Source organism: Asterias rubens, chromosome 17 (assembly GCF_902459465.1).
Source record: "Asterias rubens chromosome 17, eAstRub1.3, whole genome shotgun sequence".
Classification (NCBI taxonomy): Eukaryota; Metazoa; Echinodermata; class Asteroidea; order Forcipulatida; family Asteriidae; genus Asterias; species Asterias rubens.
In genome coordinates, this window is record NC_047078.1 from 3,245,979 (window position 1) to 3,258,945 (window position 12,967).

The following is a 12,967-nucleotide window of genomic DNA, read 5'->3' on the forward strand; positions in this document are numbered from 1 at the left end:
GGCATCGTGTCGTGATCGTGCGATTACGCACAGTGAATACGGGTGGGTTTTTATACAGCGGCGGTCTTTTTTCGGAGTGAATAATTCGACTGCCTTGAGCAAGGCTATCCATGAGCCTGCCTGTGGATGGGCCCATTTTTAACTCAAGAAAGGTGTTCCGTTAGGATATCACTCCTAAAATTAATAGCAATAAAAAATTAGGTTATAGTAGAAGGCATTTTTGAGAATCCTTTCACTTCGATGTAATTATAATAATGTGGTAATGGAAAATATATCAATATTTATCTCCAAAAATTTAAATCTGAGACTGGTTACTGTCAGAAACATTTCTTAGAATGCGTATTACACGGAAATGCTATCACATTTTGAAGTGAAATTTTCACAAAATGTATGTTGTATAATATCTACTTAAGGATTAAAGACACTAATTGGTCATTACTCAAAACAATTGTTAGCATAAAAGCTTACTTGGTAACAAGCAAAATGAAGGGCGGTTGATAGTACAAAACATTGTGAGAAACGGCTCCCTCTGAAGTAACATAGTTTTCGAGAAAGAAGTAATTTCTCATTGAAATAAGTGAATTTTATAAGAAACCTCATCAGCTGAGGTCTCGAATTCAAGGCATCTGAAACCACACAACTTTGCGTCAAGGGCGGGTGTTTTTTCTTCCATTATTATCTTGCAACTTCGACGACCAATTGAGTTCACAGGTTTGTTATGTTGTTCATATGTTGAGATATGCGTGAGTGAGATATGCGTGAGAAGACTGGTCTTTGACAATAGACCTTATGCATTGACGTCATCCAGCGGCCATCTTAGTGGAAAAACGGTGACGAAACAATCGAAACGCACAGATTTGTTCGCGCGCCGCACAGGATTGGCCAATGAATAACCTCCTTTTGACCTCTAGGTGAGGGCGCCCTACTGAAATGACGTCATGTGCATAAGGTCTATAGACCGATCCTTTAAGCTCCGCATTAAGACCAGCATGCACCGCATTCAACAGTTAGCGCTTGCACAATGCAATGGGTATTTGCAAAAAGGTCTCTGCTGCCACCTAGTCAAAAGTCTCCATTAATTTCACTTTACTTGACCGTTTTACAGATTGTGAATTCACATGTGCAGCGGAAAACTCGCTTTGTTCTCCAGAGTGTTCAGACCAGGACCCCGGTTACAATCGGACAAGATCGCAGTGTAGATGCGACCCATTGTGTCCACTGTATGGAGACTGTTGCGTGGACTACTGGACAAACTGCACTACGCTTCGCCAGTACATGCACAATGGGACCTCCAAATACCAAGGCTATATCGGATGTGTTGTTCCGTTAAAATTAACGATTGATCCACGCCCGTATTTCCAAAGTTACTACGTAGTTGATAAATGCCTTACTGATTGGCCCACAGGCACGGTAAAAGATAGATGTGAGAATATCACTTTGTATGGGCAGGAACGGTTCTTGGGTGTGTTTGTAACCGGTCCAGATGAAGTCACATTCAAGAACATATATTGCGCCCTCTGTCATGGGTTTGAGAGAAGCCAGCTGATTTCGTGGTCTATTAAACTGTGGCGCTGTAAACTCGTGCCAAACACGAACAAATGGGATTACAATTCATGTAAGGGTAATGATGTGGTACCACCAGCCTCCTTACAATTCAACCCGCATAGATGCTTCTCAACTGTGAGCTCATGCACCGAAAACAGTACCATGGAGCTGTGTTCACAGAAAACGGCAAGAATATTTAATCAGGCAACAGGGTTGGTCTATAAGAACATTGATTGTCTTGACTGTAACGGTCCATACAATGAAAACCATTTTTCGTGTAATATGCATGCGTTTCATCATTACCACACCCACATGGTTGAATCGAACCAGATGTTCACACTGCTGTTTGATTTTACGGAAGGGACTGTTCACTCAATTCACACGACAGGAATCTTCTCTAAGGAAACCACAGGTCCTTTTCTGTTGAGAAGAAATTGCAGCAACTGGCAGACACATGATCCGTTCCTAGATGCATGTGTTAATTTGTGTGATCCGTTACTACAACCCGGGGATGAGCAAGATCATCTTCAGTGTGAACGGGGTATCAATGATGCTATGGTGTTGGATAACAACCAGACTGAATATTGCATGAAGAATTTGACGCCTTTGGTCGTGTCTGGCAAACCAACCTACCTTGAAGGGACTAGTGATCGATTTGGTCAACAAGGCTCTATTCTTGTAATATACACAAATTTTGTGTATGCTGAGTATATCCAAGATGCTATGGACCAACTGTTAACAAACATAACTGATTTAGATCAGTTTGAAACTGTGACATGTAATGCAACATCGGTGGTTTTAGCCGTCTCTGTTCGATTAGGAGACGAAATGGTCCAATGTGAAGGGTACGCGATTGAGAGTTTCAACCCAAAGAGCGACATCCTTCAATCAGAAGGTTTCTTCTGTGTCAACCTGAGTGGTTTTGTTTATCATCAGAATGAGTTCATGTATGAGATGCAGTACCGTTTTGCATTGAATGAGAGCATTTCACTCAAGGATCCACCAGTGTTAAGATTGTGCAGTCCTTTTGTGGGGAGTAGGCGCTGTTCTCTTCTGACCTTCGACAGAGAGGAATTCCAATGGTCTTCCGGCTCTCCAGATGGTAGTATCATTCACTATGCATCAGGCCGGATATTGGACCTTCAGGAGATCTGGCAGTTACCTGATGGTACAATTCGTGTCTGTAATTTCTTCGAGGATGTTTTGAAAACGGAACACCCCGCATGGAGGTTTGTCCTTGCTAAAGTCAGTTTTGTGAATGGTGTTTTATCACTGGTTGCCTTGATTCTCGCACTCCTGTCGTATGCTGTGTTTCCGATTTTAAGAACCACTGCTGGTAAGACTATTATGAATCTAATGGTGGCATTTGTGTTGGCTCAAGTTCTCTTGATGATCGGCAAGATTGGACTGTCTTGGCTCTGTATCCTGCGAGCTTTGATGTTGCATTGGTCCTGGTTGACAGTCTTCTTTTGGATGACTATTCTGGCATGTGATTTGGCTTACAACCTCAGGAGCAACTTGGTACCCCGGAGCAGGTCCCACAGATCGGGTGGGTACAAACTGCTGATTTTGGGCATCTACGGGTGGGGTACTCCTGTTGTGATCGTTGCGTCTTGCTTCATTGTTTCACGACTCGGTGAAGACCATCCAAGTTGGCTTCAATACGGAGGCGCCGACTGCTGGATAGTGGACCCTTTCCATTCTTTGTTGGTGTTCGGGATCCCGGTTGCTTTTCACTTAGCCATCAACTGTCTGATGTTTGGTTTCATGCTCTACACTATCATGGCCAACCAAAACAGACTTGCCAAAGCGCGGATGGCGAAGAGTCTGAGGAGCAACGTGCTGTTAAATCTCAAGGTATGTATGATAACAAAAAACAGTGGCCGCTAGTTATCACTGACACAGCCTTTCCTGCTGACCAATATTTTGTTGGTATTGGTTTTTGGTACTGGTATTGGTAACTGTCATCCCATTCCTGGCTTGGCCAAATAGCTGAAATGTTACAATGGTATAAAAAAACTTTATGCTAAAAAGGGTACAAAGATACATGAAACACAGTAAACATTATACATGTAGTAAGGTTTGCGGTAACACCGTGTATTGATAATCTCTAAATGTGTTTGGGCGGATCTGAAAAAAACAACACCCGCAACCCAACTCAAATAGAAATTGTCATAACATGGTGTTACTGCAAACCTTAATCTATCGTATTTCCACCATGCAAAGTTTGAAATCCTACTTACAATAAACAATGCAAATATTTGTAAAGTAGCGAAGGTACATGTGTGTATAGTAAACAGATTGTGTTCCAGCCACTATTACCACGTTTTTTTTGCAACCCCACACAGCTTGTTGTGATCACGGGAGTCACCTGGACACTCTTTATCTTGGCCAATCTTATCGAGGGAGCTTTCATATGGTACCTCTCCGTCGTGGTCAACTCTTTCCAGGGGCTTTTCATCGGCCTGGTATTCCTTCTCAACGAAAACGTCCGCAATTTGTGGCGGCAGAAGTTGCGTCAAATACATTGTTGCAAGTGCTCCAGACTCCATTCGTCAAAGCCAGATATGACGAGTGTAGAGAGGGGGCGAAGAGATACAGAGATGACCCCTATCGACATGTTAAATAATCAACAGACTGAGGCCATGTCCAAAATAGCGGCTACGGCTACGGCTACAGCTACGGCTACATTTCCATGTCATCATGCGTTGAAGTATAGGCCGTCCTCAACAACCTCCTTAGCAACAGAAGTACATGTAGCTATAGCTGTAGGCGCCAATTCGGATACAGCCCCAGTCAGCCAATGAGCACGATACAATCAATCATTGGTTTAAAATGCCATAGACCTTATTGCAAATACTCGGTACGCACGCTGTAGGTATTGAATGAGGTGCATGCTAAGGACAGCTGGAGGCAGGAAATGATATTACTCTTAAAACAATCCAGGGCCCAATTTCATAGAGATGCTAAGAGATGAAATTTCTTCCTTGATAAAACCAGGATTACCAACAAAATTTCCATTTGCTGCAAATTTCTTGTTCCTTTTTTCAACTGTTGTTTGCTTATCCTGAAAATCATGTGGAAATTTGGTTGGAATTCCTTTTTTTTCCAAGGAAGAAATTTCATGCTATACAAATTGTTGTGCTTAGCAGCTCTATAAAATTGGGCCCTGATTGTAGGATGGGGGAAACATCCACCAGGCAAGGAGTACCAAAGTTCTCAAAAACGCTACAACCTATTGAAATGAAATTTGCACAGGTTAGTTTTGTTGTATATATTTACATTAATTTAGGATTAAAACAATCGAGTGGTTGCAAAAACCAAAAAGTACTTTCCACTTTTTTTTGGGGGAGTTTGATGGTTTGAGCAGCAAATCATAACCAACAGTGCAACCTTTAGAATTAAAAACGCGTACATAAAATATAAATGTATGTCAAGTTATAACGTATTTATTTGTTGATTATTCGATCACAATAATTTGAACAAAAACTACACACAAAGTATTGTATTTAAAGACACTTACAAAAAACATGATTAAAAAAAAACACAATCTTAACAGATTGAGTTTTTCAAGTTTAATCCTTCCTTACCTCTAACCCTACCCCCACCCCACCCAAGTTATTGGCTTAAATTCTATGTCATTTTAAAGACACTGGACACTATTGGTAATTGTCAAAGACCAGTCTTCTCACTTTGTGCATCTCAACATATGCATAAAAATAACAAACCTGTGAAAATTTGAGCTTGATTGGTCGTCGGAGTTGCGAGATAACTATGGGGAAAAAAAACCCTTGTCACATGAAGTTGGGTACTTTCAGATGCTTGATTTCGAGACCTCAAAGTCTCAACTTGAGGTCTCTAAAAGCACGTCACGCCGTTTCTCACAATGTTTTTTTTATTTTACCATCAACCTCTCCCCATTACTTGTTACCAAGTGGGGTTTTATACAGATAATTATTTTGAGTAATTACCATTAGTGTCCACTGCCTTTAACTAAATTCTTATTTCATATTCAGCTCAGAGCTTACAAATTTCCTTTTCTTGACAAAAAATTGCATGTCACAAACCTTATAGCTCTGAAACAGTCAATTTGATTAATTTCATCAAGAAGCACAGTCATTGTTTATTTGTAGACCACGTACCTTTCCACTTTGTATATCCATTGTGACACTGAATAAACCAGCACCGGTTGTAAAAAAAATAATAATAAAACTTGGTTTAATAGTATGGACTTGTTGCCGTGTTTGCTCTCCATAGTTTGGATTTTTTGCCAAGTTTGCCCTCCAAAGTTTGGATTTTGCCTTCCATTGAGTTTTTTTTTTCTTTTTTCACCAAACAGAATAAGCAGGATTGTTGTTCCAGTAGTCCCCTCACTTTATTTACTTTGTCTTTCTAGTAAATAGACGTAGACCTTTGCCTGAGGTCTCCTCCACAAATTGATGTGAACCATACCACTCCCACAACGGCCCACTGCCAAAACTATTTTAATAAAAACACACATCCCTTCCGAATCATTCACAGCCAAAACAAAGCTGTGATGCAGAATACTGTTCACATGAAGCATCCGCAGGAATGAACCGCAAACCGGGCATCACTCAATATTTTTGGTTCATTTTGAGTCTGTGAAACAGGCATGATATTTGGTCCTTGGGGGAAAAAAAAGTAGGAATATTTCATCAAGTACAAGGGCTGACCTATTTGTACACTATGTGTCCCTGAGCAAGAACATGTATAACTATAATTGCTTCTCTCCACCCAGGGGTAAATGGGTACCTGTGAGGGCAGAGATGGTTCTTGTGATTGAATAGCCGAGTAGCGCATTATAATGTTGCACAAGGATGTATACTCCCCCCACCAGGGAGCTGAGATGGTTTAAGGAGTGAATTAAGGGGTTATAATGTGAAGCGCTTAGGGCTGCCCTCCAAGTGTGAAAAGCGCTATATAAAAACTGGTTTTTATTATTATTATTATTATTATTATTATTATGACGGTGTAGGCTCTAATAGAATTTTCAAGCTATTTAATATAAAAAGAAAAATCAGATTTTTTCAAGGGTAACAAAATCGGAAATCTTACTAAAGTAGGAAGATGATATCGTGTCTGTTGTAACAAAAAATGTACCCATGACTGTGTGACTGTACACATGAAGCATGGTTCATACTTCCTGTGAAGCAAATTTGACGTGAATTTGATGTCACAACCCTCCTTTAGCAGTGATATTCGCAAGTGAGTTGAGCAAAGTTGAACTGCTGCAAATTTTTCGTTGCGAATATGTGACGTCAACATTCGTATCGCATTCGCAGGAAGTATGAACCGGGCTTTTTGCAAGAAGATTTGAATTAGATATGCGATGCATCGAAGTAAAACTGTTGTGAAATTTAAAATATTTATGCACCGAGCTTCGATATCAATGATCACTTTAACTTAACAGCTAATTTACTTGTGTCTTTCTTCACTGCTCTCTGAGCTTCTCGTTCCATCTTCTTCCGATGTTGCTCGGCAGCTCTCTTGTCTCTTTCTGCTTGTTTCTTCTCTTTGATCACTCTGTCCGCATCCCATGAGAGGTCTATAGCGCCTGCTTCATCCTCCCAGGTTCCCTCGTTGTTGTCGTCCCACGTTGACAACTCCGACTGCGCCATTATCAAACAAACACAAAAATGTCAAAATATAAATTCACATAGTAATGTTGTTAAAAAAAAATATATAATAATAATAATTTATTTTTGATAAAGTGTCTTACATAAAAAAAATCTCAAAATGATGTACAAAATTTTTTTTACATTATTATTATAAACATTAAGCTAAAAAGAGTTACGCAAAATACAGCAAGATTACATTGTTATAGAAAGGTTTGCGGTAACACCATGTAATGACTATCTCTAATGAGTTGGGGTGGTTCTGAAAAGAACCGTTGGTTTCAACTCGACGTTTGGATCAGTATGCTCAGTATGCTCTAATCGTCTTCTGGAGAAACATTGTACAATAAAACCGACAAAAACACAAACAATGAGATACACAAATACGAGTCAATAAACAATATCCCAACACAAGAAAAGGCAATAAATAAAAAAGATACACGATTCATTCAAAGACAGTGTCTTGTGACCGCGTGGATAAGAGCACCGAGCTCAAGCGCTTCTGCATCCCGTATCCAACGAGGCCGAGATTTCAGAACGGTATATGGAGCGTGACGCATTGACATTCACAATACGCACTGTGTAATAAAAACAGAGGAAGTAGGATATAAAACAGTGGACGTAGCATATATGTTTTTATCCCCCTAGTAGTTCAAGCTTCTGATTGGTAGATTAGCGCGTACTGGAAGATAAACATTGATACATGCAATGCCTAAAAACATGTGAACCTTGACTTACCGATGCCATCGGTGTTACGTCAACATTCATTGCTAGCCTGTTGGAAACTCCACTGTTCGGTAAACCTCCCCTACCACGGTCCTTTTTCCGGATCAATACCTAAAAACAAAATTGTCAATAAAATAACTAATATTTCATAAGTTTAATTTGAGGAGAACCGGAAACCATACCTGAAGAACCAATCTGAATTAAGTATTGTTTGAAACTTTGCATGGTGTGGAGAAAAAGGAAGAAACTTTAAACAAAAAGTATACTTGTGGATACAACCATGTGTAAATCTCTTTTGTGTGAGTGTTGGCTCTGAGAAGAGCCGGTTTGGTCTTGACACTTCGGTATATTCTACTCTGTTCTCCTGAAGACGAGCAGAGTATACTGTTCAAAATGTGGAGGCCAAACCGGCTCTTCTCGGAGCCAATACTCACACAAAAAGAGATTAACACATGGCTGTACCCGCAACTTTACTACTTATTTATAGTTTCTTCCCATATCTGAATTGTTCAGTAATTTTGTTTTGTACTCTTCCAGTCTTGTGTAATAATAACAATAACAAGAGGTATTTATAGAGCGATCTGACACAGGGTACAACAGCGCTGTAAAAGAAACGGAACAATAAGCAAATAATATAATGCACGAATGATGGGAAAGACAGTTGGTCCTAAGCAATCAACCATTGAACAGGAAAGTGTTGAGATGTTCCTTGAAGACTTCAAGTGACTCAGCAGAACAAATTTGATGAGGGAGACGGTTCCAAAGGCGCGAAATGAAAGATCCCCAGCAGCAGAATGCGCTTTTTGAATTGCCAAGAGTGAACTGTGTATTTGTTGTGCTTTAAAATTAGCAACTTTGTGCTGCACCAGCTCTAATAAATTGGGCCAAGAACTTGAATTTAATTGACCTGTTAAAAGACCAAGCATGGTACAATCTGCCCCAGCCCCAGGGCATTAACACAAACCGTTCTTTTCATAGTGGACTGGATAAATCGCATAGACCTGTTTAAAGACCAAGCATGGTACAATCTGCCCCAGCCCCAGGGCATTAACACAAACTGTTCTTTTAATAGTGGACTGGATAAATCGCATAGACCTGTTTAAAGACCAAGCATGGTACAATCTGCCCCAGCCCCAGGGCATTAACACAAACTGTTCTTTTAATAGTGGACTGGATAAATCGCATAGACCTGTTTAAAGACCAAGCATGGTACAATCTGCCAAAGCCCCAGGGCAATAATACATACTGTTCTTTTCATAGTGGGTGCCATGTCACTGAAGTAATCCATTTCAGGGATGTCTTCGGCAGGTTGATTTAAATCCACTTGTTGTTGGGCAAGATTTGGGTCGTTGGGTTCTACTACGATACTCGTTGGGGCGCCAGCATAATCCCAATCATCCCAGTCAGCTACATCTTGCTGTGAGACAGAACAATTATATCAATTATTAATAATAGTACTATAATGAGTAGAGTAGATGGCCTTAGCTTTCGATCCAAACCGGACCTTCTTCAGAGGCATGTAATAACAATACTAATAATAAGCAGTTCTTGTAAGAGCATATTACAGAAGAGTCTCTATGCACTTCTGTGTCTAAAAAGCAGTTATTGTATAGAGCATATTACCAAAGAGTCTCTATGCGCTTCTGTGTCTAAAAAGATGCGTTTTAGGTTTAGATATGAATTGTTAGATTAGAATTCAGAATTTTATTTAATTATTTGTTTGTTGCGTTTAAAAACGCAAAACATGGTGGGTAGTATAACAAAGTAATACTAAAAATGTGAGCTTACAAAATCAGCCATTAAGTATTACAAAGACAATTAGCCTGATATATCAGGAATAACCTATTTGATATGATTACTTGATGCAAAGGTTATCCCCTTCAGAGAATAATCAGTAAAATGTTTGCCACCCCATCAGAATAGTGGTTTTACCATTTCAAGTGTGCCAACCTGACAGGTGTGTTTTGCATGTTGAATATCTTTGATTTGAACCACAGCCTCCAAACTGTTTCATTATTTTCTCGCAACTTCATTTAATACCAATCAAGCCAAAATTTTCACACGTGTGTGTAAAGTGTATGAATATGCTGAGATACATCAAGTGAGGACACTGGTCTCTTTGACCTTTACCAAAAGTCATACCCTGCTTTTAAACACCAAACTCAAGCTCTGGTGCATCTGATCAGCAGAGTGTGGCTTTGATTCTCGGTAATTGTAAAACTGTGTCCTTTTAAAAGCAAGACACAATTCTCTCAACATTTTGGATGGGACTTTCAGCTGTAGATGTAGGTCCCATCATGTATTGTTATTAGGAAGTATCAACACACATAACAGACCCCATGACCCAGTACACAATTATCGCAAAGAGAAGGGGTTTTGAACACCCCCGGTATGCCTGCAGGGCGTTTATAATCAATCATGAAGAATAAACTAAAAAGGAAGAAGAAGAAGAAAGTAGGATTCGAACTGCCTCTAGCTACCTGGCAACCTCCGTAGTCTAGTTGGTAAGACACTGCTCTAGAATTGCAAGAGTCGTGGGTTCGAATCCCACCCGAGGAACATGCCTGTGATATTTGTTCACAGGGCTCCGGAAAGTACTGAGTATACAGTGCTTTCACACATCGGTGTATGGGTAAAAACCCAAATTAATATTTTTTATCCCCGCTGCAAGTTTAACATCTGTTAAGAAGAAAGTACTTACTTCGTGATCATTAGGTGAGTTGGCTGCAGACGGAGTTCTTATGTTGCTTGAATGTTTCGGCAAGTCTGTGTCACTTTTACTGCCTCGATGAAATCTATTGAATAAGATGCGCTTTAGGAAGACAAACACAGATGCCAGAAAGTTGCACAAGAACCACTTGTTACATCTGAAGGCCGCCATTTATCACACTGTGAATGCGCCCCTAAATTGTATTGAAAATGACATTATTCAAAATCACAATTTTTAAAAACTTTGAATACTTACAAGAATAAGAATAAGATATAAAATGTTTAAAACAGCCAACTGCCGAGGATGTGGCTGAGAGTACTGAGAGTGCGTGTGCTGGAAACATTTCAATTGATATGAAATAAAAATTTAAATACTGTATTTAGTTTATGATGAGATATCCTTTGTAAACACTGTTTTTTTTGCGTTGACAAAGTTTTTCTCCCTCCCCAACAAGACTATTTAGAGGCCATTCAAAGAAGTTATTTGTCGGGTGTATTTAAACAAAATTGGCAGGCCACTTCTTCTCAAATAGAGTGGTAAGCTTGGAATTTGGAACACTTTGACAGACATGACATTGACAGAGTCTCGAATTTCTGCACCAAGTGAGGCTACATTCAAGAGACAATTGAGAGTTCTGTCTATCCAGTAGCCCACCTTGTTGAGCTGTTAATGGCTCCGCTGTTAACATCGGTCTCATCACTGTCACCATTACGTAATGGTGACAGTGATGAGACCGATGTAACAGCAGAGCCATTAACAGCTCAACAAGGTGGGCTAACCACTAAAAGCACTAACCAACCAAGCAAGCAATCAAACAAGTTTGTTGAGTATGTCTAAGTAATAACATGGATGGGGCAATAAAGTCAAATTAAAGTCAAACTCAAAATAGGCTACATTTTTTTTTTATATATTTTTTTTTATAACTTTTGATTGACCGCGTCCACAGTTTCACCTCAAACAACAACTACTCAGCATTAATACTGTCAAGACTGTATCTAGTTTGGGATGGAGGCCTCTAATTTCTTATAAAATTAAAATAATAGAGTTATATATTATTTCTTTGTTTTATTTTAATACGGGCGGGCCTTCAGGATAAAGACAAAACAGAAAACAATGACATGACGAAGAATGCGTATCATTAAATGAATAAAAAATAAAAATATGCAAAAATAAATGACCTTATCAAATTGAATTCTAAAATTCTTTCTATTCTAATTTTCTAATAAAAAAAGGGTAACTTTCCGTATGGCGCCACCACTTTTTCACTCATTTTTACAAAAAGGGATATATCAATGAGGTAAATTAATACTATATTATTTTTAATTATTTCATATCGAATGAAAAAGTGGTGGCGCCATGCGGAAACTTTTCCTTAAAATCTAAGTGGAATTTAATCATTTCTATCAAAGCACTTACTTGATTTCAGGGGTAGGCCTAATTATTTACTTGCAAATGGTGACTTTTATTGTTCATGACACGTTGTCTTTTTGTTGTTGCGGCAGGAATACATACTTGACGAAAATCGTGGCCGCTTCCATATTGAGTGCGCCCTCTCGTGTCTTGTATTCACATACCTAGTCTTCGTTTCGTGTTGTTTGTGTGTGGCTTTATCATGCGCGAGCGCCTTGGTAATAATAACGAACGGTTCTAGGATGGTCTTAATAATGTTAATTTAATATTATTTAAAAAAAAATGTCCGAATATCGGCATAGGTACCGGTCAAAAACTGTTTTACCTTTACAGTTTGCATTTAGTATTACAAACTCATGCAAGCTCTCCGCGCACCCATTTTTAAGCCGAGAGTAAATAATTCTTAGCATAAAAGCGTATGGTTACGAGTAATGGGGAGCTGTTGATAAAACATTGTGAGAAACGGCTCCCTCTGAAGTAACGTAGTTTTCGAAAGAATTAGTAATTTTCCACGAATCAGAGACCCATGGAAGTCCATGGGAGAGACCTCAGAACAAGATTTTGAGGTCTCGAATCGAAATCAGGCATGAAGAAAGCACACAAATTCGTGTTTTTTCTTTCATATCTCGCAACTTCAATTCGACCACTTGAGCTCAAATTTTCGTTATTAGTATAAAGACTGGTCTTTGGCATAGTGTTCAGTGTCTTTATTTAAAGAATTTAACACAAGGGTTAGTTTGAGTTGAAAATAATGGAGGACAGCTGAACTCCATTTCATTTTCTCCATTGATGGCTTGCACTGACTCGACCACGGATCTCCATGGTTCGCTTAACATTATGTGCATTATTTTGAGACTTGCTGTTGAATGAAGGACAACTCGTCCATCGGACAACTCGGTCCGGGTGGACGAGTTGTCTGAACTCCATGTCATTTTCTCCA

At 39.4% G+C, this 12,967-nt stretch overlaps 2 protein-coding genes across 2 annotated transcripts; one reads left to right on the forward strand and one right to left on the reverse strand.

The window, feature by feature from the left end:
* The first annotated feature begins 1,019 nt into the window (after positions 1-1,019).
* On the forward strand, positions 1,020-4,640 carry LOC117301552. The gene is made up of 2 exons (XM_033785582.1): positions 1,020-3,402; positions 3,894-4,640. The coding sequence occupies exons 1-2, from the start codon at positions 1,276-1,278 to the stop codon at positions 4,350-4,352; spliced, it is 2,586 nt and encodes an 861-aa protein (XP_033641473.1). The 5' UTR covers positions 1,020-1,275; the 3' UTR covers positions 4,353-4,640.
* A 2,150-nt stretch (positions 4,641-6,790) lies between these two features.
* Positions 6,791-12,160, reverse strand: LOC117301514 (receptor-binding cancer antigen expressed on SiSo cells-like). Its single transcript, XM_033785540.1, has 5 exons — positions 12,034-12,160; positions 10,609-10,810; positions 9,154-9,324; positions 7,920-8,018; positions 6,791-7,175 (listed from the first exon to the last, which is right to left on the reverse strand). Exons 2-5 carry the CDS (start codon positions 10,786-10,788, stop codon positions 6,960-6,962), a joined length of 666 nt encoding a protein of 221 aa, XP_033641431.1. The 5' UTR covers positions 10,789-10,810; positions 12,034-12,160; the 3' UTR covers positions 6,791-6,959.
* Between the last annotated feature and the right edge of the window lie 807 nt (positions 12,161-12,967).